At 45.2% G+C, this 10,975-nt stretch overlaps 1 protein-coding gene across 4 annotated transcripts in view; it reads left to right on the top strand.

Annotated features, from left to right (window-relative positions):
* Positions 1-711: 711 nt before the first annotated feature.
* The window catches only part of actn4 (actinin, alpha 4), a 35,234-nt gene continuing 24,970 nt past the window's right edge, over positions 712-10,975 (top strand). For 2 of the 4 annotated variants that reach the window (XM_042704587.1, XM_042704586.1), the window contains exon 1: positions 712-1,075. In XM_042704587.1, coding sequence (XP_042560521.1) covers positions 947-1,075 — 129 coding nt within the window. In that variant the 5' untranslated portion in view covers positions 712-946. The remainder of the gene's footprint in view (positions 1,076-10,975) is intronic. The other 2 variants (XM_042704585.1, XM_042704584.1) reach the window with 1 other exon arrangement.

The raw sequence follows: 10,975 nt of genomic DNA, 5'->3' as shown, positions 1-10,975 counted from the left end.
GACATAGACTCACGGTTTAAGAGTGACCTACTTAAATGTAGCACCCGTTTGGTCACGTTATCCAGAGCTGAGCATGATTTTTTAATGTCATATAGAAACCGCTTTCAAAGTCGAGTGTTCCAGATTGTGGTATCTTTAAACAACCGAGCCAAACAATTAAACTCAAATCTGATAAAAAGATCGATTGCAATCACCACTCGACTCCATCATGTGAGCATGACGACAGCTTCTGAGGGGTCAACTGGACAATGGGGCTCACAGTTGAATCATTCATGATGGAGTAGTTTCTCATGAATAATCAAAAGCCACGTCTGTCATGAGGTCCGCCGGTTATTCGGCTCCGTGCAAATTAAAAAGAGCCCAGCTTCCCCTTATTAATCTAGGCCTAAATGTAGGCTATCATGACAGCCTATTATTTCTCTCTTTCTGGTCTGAAGCTACACCAAGCCTTATCAGAACTGGGCAAATGTTTTCATCGTGTGCTCTTAGATAGAATACACTTGAACCAGTAACCCACTCTAGGATCAGCTAGTGTTTTTCCAAGTGAAAAATCGCGAACAAAAGCCCAATATTTAAATAGAAAATGTTTGGCATTTTTCCTCGGCCGACATATGATTGGACGGACTGCAGAGGGGCTGCGTCTGCTCGTTTCGTTTCGGGGCGGGACTTAGTAGCAACACCTCATTAATATCAAATGTTTGCATATTCATGATTACGTAGGGCCTACCTTCGCGATTCTGTGGGAGCGGCGCGACTCGGGCGTTTACACCATTTTTACTCGGGTGGAGAGACATTCTAAGCGGGTAGGCAATAGTGTCAGACTAGGCTACGCGCCGGATATTCCTGATTGAACGATACAGGCTAAGCACACATAGTTTCATCGACTAGGTTGAATCCGTTTGCTTTTTCAGTTGAGGTTAAAGATTCAGACTCCGGTCGAGCTGACATGGTAGATTATCACGCCACAAATAATCAAACACAAGAATATTCTTCAGGCGGCATATATATGGAGCAGGAAAATGACTGGGATCGAGACCTGCTTCTCGATCCGGCCTGGGAGAAACAGCAGAGAAAGGTAAGAGATTGTCTGGTACAGGGATTGGGAGAGGCCGGGGACTGTTGCGGGCCTTCATTTTGCTTTTACACTGATTAACATTCTATTGAAAATGCTATTTGACGTTTTCTTTACTCATTTAATGTAATAGACTATCCCTCGTTTTCGAGTCGATTTCACAATGAGTGTGATTCAAAGACTAACTTTTTGTCCGACGGTTTGTCCGTCATACACACGCCATAAAATAATAGGCCTGATTTTTAAGTTGTCTGTTTTATCAGTCCTTATATTTTTGATTTTGTATCATTGTGTGTATTGGATGTGGTAGCTACGCGATATCGATATGGCCTACACCCAATCACAAAGTTACCAAAATAGCTTGCGAAATGGTGTAGGCAACGTTTATCAGAGGGTCTGGAATCAGTCAGATAAGAATAGGGTTATGCTCCCTTTTAGAAAGGATTGTAATGTTGAAGCCGTTTGCTCTTGCTTCAGTCTCGATAAAACATGTTTACACACGATGCAGCCTAGTTTAGTCGCAACATTGCTCCAGCCCTGGAATTGTGAATACACAAGTGATCTGGTAGAGTTTAGGGTGTGTAGTGCCCAGGAACAAAAATAATTTGCATTCTTTTCGCTGGAGTGACAACATACCGAGCATACAGGCGATAGGTTTTGATGGTACAGAACATTTGGACCAGTCAGTCCTCATAACTGGCATGATTTATGTTGCTTATAACGATGTGCGTGGAGGCCGTTCGACTTATAGGTACGCAGTGAAGCGCGGCTTTTTGCGCTGAGGGTCAAAGTTTTGTAACTTGTAACAGGAAAGTTAAATCATTAACCACAGCAGGTCGCAAACATGTGTGGGGTACCCTGGCGATGTCGCTTGTAACCCACGTAGACTAGGCCCACTTATAGGCTATTACTGCGCTTGTCCTCCGTCAACATGCTCTAGATTGGTCCATACTTTTTGGGCTTCAATCGGAGGCGTGACTTATCCATAATCATGGACATTAGTTCGGAACACTCGGGCGGAGGTGGGAGCACCAAGGGCACATTCCTGTGGCTATTTACCCCCGCTGCGCCGGTTATTGCACAAGTTAATGAACCCTTTTTGCGTAGCTGTCCTCCGTCAGTGCGTGTAGGCCATGTTGATATGCAGAAAGGAATTAGGCCTCCATATGCAGCAGTAGTCGCATAGAGAGGGACAACAATATGTACATTTAATAAAGTCTTCACAACCTGAGAACTCCCGAGGGTTCTTGTAGGCTAATGAGGCCTATGGCCTAGTTTTAAGCAATACAAAGTTTGCATTTAGTCTTTAGTCTCAGATATCTTTTCTTTTGAAGCCTAAGTTCTTTTAAAATAGGGTGCTTCGGGGGAAATGCCTGGCTAATTTGGTTTGAACAGATTAAAAAAAACTCTGCTATTAGACTCTGCTAGGACCATTGCAGTTTACAGGATATGTTCTTGTGTGGGAAACGTGTCATTAAAAGGAACCAAATGCCATAACACTACAGGCTGAGACTTGTAGCTGAGCTGGCAATGTCACACCGGAGCATAAGGGGTGTTTTGGCTACATTGCTCTTGACAGAGCAGTCTCTGTAGGTCTAGGCCTAGCCTACATACACACCCATTGAAGAAACTGCTGAAGCCTGGGTAGTAGGCCAGGTAATGTGTCGTCTTTACGAACGGATATTTTCAGTGACCGAGAATGATAAGTTCATGCCCACCCTCCAACTTGTTCCTTTCGTTCACTTGGCTTTTTTATATTTGTTTGTAGCAGACTTATTATATTGCCTCACGGGCAGGAACTTTCTCCCTGATTCAACTGTGGAGCACCATAGGGGAGGGCTGTAGCCCAAAGGAGTGAACTAGGCTATCTTAGTCGGGCTAGCCATCTGAGTTTAGCTTGATCGAATATGTGGGATAACTTTGTTTTTCGAAGTATGGGCCACGGCTGGGCGGCTCCAGCCCGCAACGAGAAAACTGCCAGCCCACTGAGCCTTTCCACTGCTAAAGTCAAATTATGGTTGGTGCTTCTGTCACTCGCCAGATCGTTTGCGGCACAATTAAATGGAATCGTGGAGCCGCTGACTGACAGAAAAAGAAAAAACAGCTTCACTGATGCGCGTCATTTAATGGTACTACAGGATCCGAGTCTTGCGGTTTTCGTTACAGTGACTCACTAGTGCCTCTTGAGGTAATATAAGAGAGGACAGGCCAGGGCTAACTGGTTAGCATGCAAACTTTAGTGGATGTCTGGGCCACAGAGACGATGTTTATTACATTATGTGTCAAAACGGTTATTCTTCACACTCTGTTGTTATTTGTAGTTCATTTTTGAATGTTTCAAACTAAAATTCTAACCTGTAGTGCCTTTATCAATTTGATATCATGGAGACCAACCTAACAGAGACATTGACTATACTATAAGGTTAAAAACCTTTTTAAATGTGTGAAGATACATGAAACAAAATTAACAGGGAAAAAGGCTGTAGCTTACGTAATTATTGATAGCCAGCAGATGGAATGAAAATCTGTTTTGAACTACATAGCTAACCCAGAATAACGATATGACCATATGGCACCATATGGAACTAGCTTACGCAAAGGTACGTACTCCGATTCACTTACATGGGGCAAAACACTTCCTTGTCTCACTTTGGTCCTGCCCAGTGGGACAACTTCCTGATTTTCGAAATAGTGTGGAAGTTGAAAAAAGTTTTTAGAGTTACCATTTTAACATTTCCTGGTTCCAAAGAAAAAATCCTTATGGAAAAATGAATGAGTAATTGCAAAATCTGCAAAGACATTGTGTCTCTTTCCTCAAGCAGCATGTGGTATCAATGGTTACAAACAGCTCACAGTTTACTCTCACCCTGTGGTTTCTTGTGAAACGTAACTTTACAGATCTACATTACAGTGAACAAGAGCCTCAAGTTGTGTTTCCGAATGTTCACTGGTTGTCTACATGTCCACTATATAGAAAACATGTATTTGAGTTCACCGTGTAGGGAGCCAGACGTTAAAACAACCAGCAGATGTGTACACTACACTCAAAACTGTCCATGTCGGTAATTAGTAGTAACGTACGCTAAAATGGCAACGGAACATTTTCATGATTTAAAACTATTTAACCAAGGCGTGTTCGCGTTTGGACTCCATAGCTGACTATGTTATGAGCTGTTAAGTTTGTGGCCTAGCGAAGGTCTAGCCTAGGTACACTGTTACCAAGACTATAATTCAGTGACAAATGCAATTTCTCTCATATGACTTATTGGGGATATTAAGCGTACTGCTTTAGTTTAGCCTAATAACATTTCTTGACCTATCGGACACCAGTGTTCCAGATCTATTTCATGCAAACAGGAAGCGCCTCTGAAGAACTTGGTGAACGATCGCTATGAATATTTTAGGTTAGAATCAAACAAACTGTGTTCCAATAAAGTTATATTTAGCCCTACCTCAACCTAGAACGATAGGTCTGACAGTGGATCATTCAGGTAAATGCTGTGTCCCGAGGGTTCGGCCTGACGTAGCAGTGACATCATGGTACCCATCACAAATGTTAGGCGTTCACTTAACGCAATGCTTTGCACTTTCCACTGTTTTCAAGTAGAGCTGAAGGCTATCCAATCCTTGTCTGTCTTTCTTGTATATATTATGGTAAAATGACCTAATAATATCCTACCCAGTGTGTGCACCATTAAGAGGTCTGTCATGTAGGCTACATTGATTGAATGGGAAGTGTGACACAATAAAACATTTAAAGAAATAATATCAAATGCATCTAATTTGATACAAGAGATAAGCCATTTTGAAACCATTTAATCATGAAGGAGAAGCTAACGGGTTCATCAAATCTTCGGAATGTTTGTATGGACATTCTATGTACATCAATGCACCTGTAGTTTTACCCCTTGTGGTGGGTGTTTCCCAGTCATCAATTATGAGAAACGGCTGTGAATAGCCAGTAAGAATGCTACCAAAAATAGCGCATGAACTTTGGGAAACTGCTCCTAATCTCATTTCAGTCCATGCTTGCAACGCTGCCTCCACTGTCAGTGGTGTAGTGCAGTGAGCCTGTCCACCTCCATTTGGGTGCTTTCTCAGCTTCGTGTGGCTTGTGTCCGTGGGCTTCAGCCTCTCATGGTGTTTGTACACAGCCCTATGAAGGTGAATGCCTGTTCAAGAGAGTTTATGGGGTGAGCCGTGTGTTTTGAGTACTTGCAGGCCACTTTGTTAGAGAAAGGAATGTGTGTTTAGGTGTAGTCATGTTGATGGGGGAGGGGCAGAGAAAAATTGTCTGAAGGGAGGGTGGTTTGGGTTGCTGCTCTGTAGAAGTTAAGTTAAGTGAAGTGAAGTGAGGTGTTTCTATCCCTTAAAGCAGATAAATAACTTTGTGGTTAGAGGAGGATTTAAGGGAACTTCTCAATTTGGTTTACCAAATCTCCCGCTCTTGCTCTCAAGGTGTTTTGTGCTGATGGTTGCAGACGAAGGGCAGGTGGGTGGGTGTGACAGACAGACAAACAGAAGTCACACTTCCACTCACACTGTCAAAGTGCATGTACAATTGTTTGTGCATGTCTGTAGAAGTGTTTGCTGAAGTGTTTCTTTGTGGGGAAATGTGTGTTCGTGTCAGCATCATCATCTGCATGTGACATTTCTTCCCACAAAAGGAAACCTGCTGCTGCTGCTTCTCAGCTCAGAAGTATCAGGGTGTATTTTGGGACCCTGTACCTCAGACATTATTACGCCGTGCTGGTCATACCTGCAAAAGACCTAACGACAAACTGGAGCCAATCTTAGCCTTCCAACAAGCTTTTAGCGGTGTACAATAGGGTTTCAGCGCTTCTGTTTTTAGCTTGCTGGTGTCTGTCTGCATCTTATGGTCTGTGTGTGTGTGACATGTTCACATAATATTTTTAACTCGTGCAAATTAAGTCTGTAAATATGCTTGTTTGAAATGAAGCTGAAGTGCCTCACCAAGAGACACGTGTTTGTGAGCGCTGCCTATTTAATTTAATTTATTATTACCTTTTGTAATGCTGTAATAAAGTGTAGGTGTGCAGTTTCCTTGCAGGGGTTCTGTTGCAGTCCCCTTAAAGACTTAAGACCTACACAAGGTTCAGGCCTCATTTTAGCACAGGATAGCAGAGATTGGATAGAGAGCTAAGGATTTGTGAAACAGAAACTTAAGTTTAGCAAGCTAGCATAGCACATGCAGTGGATAAGTAGGCAGCTCTGGTCCGTGTTCTTTCAGTGTTGGTATCTGGTACCTCCTTGCTGCTACACTAATAGGGTTTAAGAGTTTTCTTTTTTTCTTCCATTGAGAATCCAGCACCCCCACCTGCCCTGCTTAACGCCCAGAGGAAGACATGCAAATAGGATCCCTGATTTAAAAGATTATGGTTGATGGCAGAGACGCTCTTAACCTTCTCACTTTAATCACCTTTGCCCCTGTGGTCATAAAGATTTATGGTGTCATTGTCCCTATGGTACCCTGGCCGTTGCGCTCCTACAATCCCATAATCCACCTCTCTTCTGGTGAGGTCTGATTAGCCCTGAAATAATGGACTGCAGTTATATAGCGCTTTTCTACTCCGAGGCTACTATCTAAGGTGACAACTTGCACATCGGGAGCGGTTGGGGGTTCAGTGGCTTGCTCAAGGACACTTCTACAGGAGGAGGAGTGGGTTTGAACTAGCAACCGATTCCTGAACGACTCCTCTACCTCCTGAACCACTATCGCCCCATGCATGGTTTCACTGGTCACTGACTGAGCTAAATTGGGAATGGAAGTTATCCACAGATATAACTATAGGCCTTTCAATTTTATGAGTAAATAAAAAATAGGTTCACTGGTCATCTGGCATAATTCTTCTTGTATCTGATCTTGCATGCATACCGGTCGTGTGGGGGCTGAACCAAGGTTAAAAATGAACATCTGAAACCTTGTCAAATGACTGCTGGAGGAGTCAAGGGTGTCTAAGGTTATTGTTGTTAACTACTACAATTAACTGTAAAAACATCTGCTAAAGTGTGCTCTAACACTACTTGTAAACGTAGATAGTGTTAGATGTGTATCGGCTGCCTTTGTGTATTTGTGGGCTGAGGAATCTGTTTAGAACCTTGATGGTGCCATAATATGACGATGAGACAGTAGTACGGTTTCCTTGAATTGGCAATAGACTACAACCACTCCACTGGCCAAATCAGCCAGCTAGCCTAGTTAGTCAGATGACCATTTTCATTCTTTTCTGTGACACATCTCAGCTTTGTAGCTGAGATGTGACAGAGGTAGGAAAGGTTATATCCTAATCATAATATGTCGCTACAAGTCCATTCTCAGCCTTTCATTACCAGCTTGTAGCCCTGTGTCAGAGAGAGCCGCAGACACAAAAGGCTACACTTTCACTGTCCTTGGACCTTTTGTTTGTTCCATCACGTCCAAGGCAGCAGTGAAAGACTCTTAAGTGTACAAGGCTCAGACAAAAGCGCTGTTTATAAGAGGATTAGCATGGCTACGCAAATACAAGCCTCGTTCTAGGAGTTAGGCCTAGATATTTGATTTCCCTCTTCCCTTCTAGTGTGTGTGCGTGCGTCTGCCACACAGACAGGCGGGCCAACACACTCTGGCAGTGATTGAAACCCATGCTGCAGTCTTCATCCCTGTGTGATTTGAAACCCTGCAGAAAAGGGGTTCCTCCAGTTGTGGGACACAGGACCTACTGTGTGCCTAACTCCTGTCATGCCGGGGTCTTGGAGGCCAAGCCTCTTGGGGCCTCTGGAGCATTTGAGGCAGAATACTGGGGGTCGTACTGAGGCCCAACAGGCAGACTTAAAAATGCTTCTGACAGTCATTAAAGGCCTGGCCCTTACTGCTACCTCTTGGAAAAGCACCCAATTCAAGGTGAAAGGTGCTTCACTGAAGAGGATTGTCTCTTGGCTGCTGCGCCCACTCTCTGCAGCATGCTGTGTGGTGTGCAGTTTTCACACAAACGTTTTACGTTACACCCCATCTGCATGCGTGGAAATGACTAGAAATATTTTCAGTTTTGACTCGGTGCCGTGTGACCTTTTCCTCTTGTGCACAGCCGCGAAGGCAATGGTGGCAGTTTCTCTGGTTTCGGTGGTTTCCCTTCGGCTTGAACGGATGAGAGCGACATCTTTGGGTCTATCGTTTGTGATCAGGCTTGCTGTCAGCTCTTGAGAAGTTAGGCTGAGAGACCACTAAAGGGATTGGGCAGAAGAGGAAGACTGTCATGGAGGGATTGAGAGAGAATGACCTCACGGAGTCAATGAACATAAAAGAGAGATCAAAGACTTTTTGAATGAGTAAGGGCGGGGTGTACGCGCCAGTAGAGTGAGTCAAAATGGGAGGGGCAAGAAGAAGAGAGAGAGAGAGAGAGACACAGAGAGAGACACAGAGAGAGACACAGAGAGAGACACAGAGAGAGACACAGAGAGAGACACAGAGAGAGACAGAAAGTCAGAAACATTCAGGAAGAATCCATGAATGAATAAATTATTGATCAATTGTATAAGAAACCAGAGGTGAATGTGAGCAAGGAACTGAAAGAGACAGGGATGAGTGTAGCATGGAACATGATGTATGGTACCTGCCCTGGCCTGTTGTGTTGGTGTTTAACTTGATAAACAGGTTAGAGAGAGATCATGAGTTGGCTGGACGGCTGGCTGGACTGCAGGGCACCTCTCCTTACATCGATGCAGTGTCCCAGCCCTGTGTCTTCCTCTTTCTGTTTCCCCTTCTTGACTTGCATCATTGTGCCGCCAGGTTGATGCTTGCCTTTGAAACCCTAGCGTCACAGGAGCACAGTTTGTGTTGCCATGTTGTGTAGACCATCCCCCTGACAAAATCAAGTGAAATCACCTCTCCCCTCCCAAAGGCACAATTTTAAACAAGTGCAACTGAACAAGGAGCCCTCTGTGTGTGTCCTGTGAAAAAGTGTCGTTGAGCACATGTGTGTTTCCAGAACTCAACTTGTCAATTCACACCGGTGGTTGAGCTTCAGTGATGTGGTGGTGGGGTGGTTCAAGGCCTCAGACACAGGCTCCTCCTCAGAAACGACAAGCTGACGGCCATGGTGCCGCTGCAGCTGTGTTTAGCTTCTCTGACCACTATCACTATTTTGTGTTACCCTCTCCCTCCCACTACCCCCCTCTGCTTTGCCATCAGCAGATCTTGTGCATTAGGAGTGGCTAGTGGTCCGGGCAGTAGCCTTACATCTCAATCAATGCTGGAGATGTGAGGATGTTTTGGGGGGTTGCAGAGCAGATCCCTGCCACACCACATCATGCACCACGGGAGGAGGGCTGTTTAAGAGGGGCAGATGCAGGACTACTTCAAACAGATGTGGGGCAAATCCTCCTCTGCTGCTGTTGAGAGGATTAATAGCCCGTGAGAGCCTGTCTGCCCTCTTATTTCCCCCCGTCTACTCCTCCCCTTCCAGGCAAGGCATGAGGAACCCACTGGGTGCTGTGCTCTGGTGCTGACGGCTATTCCAAAGGGTTATGAAGGGGGAGCTTTAGTGCTCTGAGGAGGTTGTATTTTTGTCCCGCTTTGCAAACATGACACATGGACGTGATTTGGATGATGGCCACTTGGATGCTGGCTTTTTTGGTGTAACAGGGTTAGTGTTTGCGTGTGTGTGTGTGTGTGTGTGTGTGTGTGTGTGTGTGTGTGTGTGTGTGCGCGCATGCTGGTGTGTGTAGGGACATTAAATCACAAAGGCCAGACTTAGCTGTGGAATGTCTTTGGATCTGAAAGAGGAGGGGGTCGTAGCGGAAACGCAGAGGAACAAACAGCTTCTGCTGTGGTGACTGGACCTCCTCAAACGTTCTTTTTTTTACAGGCTAACCCTCACTTCCTCCTACACTCTTTCCACCATCTCTCTCTCTCTCTCTCTCACACACACACTTCCACACCCTCCACTCTGACTGATGACCACTGCAAGTACTTAAGACCCGCATGGGACCTCACGAGAGGCCATGTCAGGCTAGGATCCAGGGTCATACGTTCTTCTTCTGTTCCTCAAAGCATTCCTCAGCCTCTCGCTGTGACCTTTATCACACCACGGGTGTACTGAACTGACTTTCAGTGGGAAGCAAGCCGGGTTTTCTCCTTCTTTTCTCTTTCTTTTTAAAGCGCCCTTTCTCTGGTGCCTACCCTTTGCTGGTGTTCTGCTGGCTCACTGGAAGCTCCCTTAGAAAGTGTGTGTCTGTGTGTGTGTGTGTGTGTGTGTGTGTGGAAGGGGTGTCATGCTTCACATTCCAGTATTTCTGGCCAAACAAACAAGTCTGGGACAGAGGCACTGAGGAAGGCAGGCCAGTGGTGCCATTTTGGGCTAAGAAAGTTTCAAACAAACAGAACGGCACCAGAGGAGAAAGGTGTGGCTGCTGAGATTAATCAGGTGATGTTTGCCCTGCATGCTTGTGTGTGTGTGTGTGTGTGTTCCAGAGAAATAGAGAGAGAGGGGGAGGTGAATGGGGGGGGTGGGTGTGTTACCTTGCTTACTTACATCATCGGCACAGTGACAGGCAGTTAACAGCATTTCCTTATAAGGTAAAAGGGTGCTGCCGAGCCAGGCGAACGACAGGAAGAGGCAGTTAGTGTGACAATGCTCTCTTGACTGGGCCAGCCTGCCTGTCTCGTTCAGTCACATTGTCTCTCTCTTCCTCCCTCTCTCTCTCTCTTCCCCCCTCTTGTTTTATCTCTACTCCTTGTTATGTTCTCCTCTTTCCTTTCTCTTCCAGCCTTCCATTTCAGCCCATTCACCACCACTGCCCAGTAAGTCAGCATTCTGAAAGAGCATGCTGGGGGAAATATGACGGTAAAGCTGCTGTGCTAGCGGCTAACGGCCCAGTCAGAGCTCATGGCTAAATCAGTCTGTT

Source organism: Clupea harengus, unplaced genomic scaffold (genome assembly GCF_900700415.2).
Source record: "Clupea harengus unplaced genomic scaffold, Ch_v2.0.2, whole genome shotgun sequence".
NCBI lineage: Eukaryota > Metazoa > Chordata > Actinopteri > Clupeiformes > Clupeidae > Clupea > Clupea harengus.
This window is presented reverse-complemented; position numbering and strand designations above follow the sequence as displayed.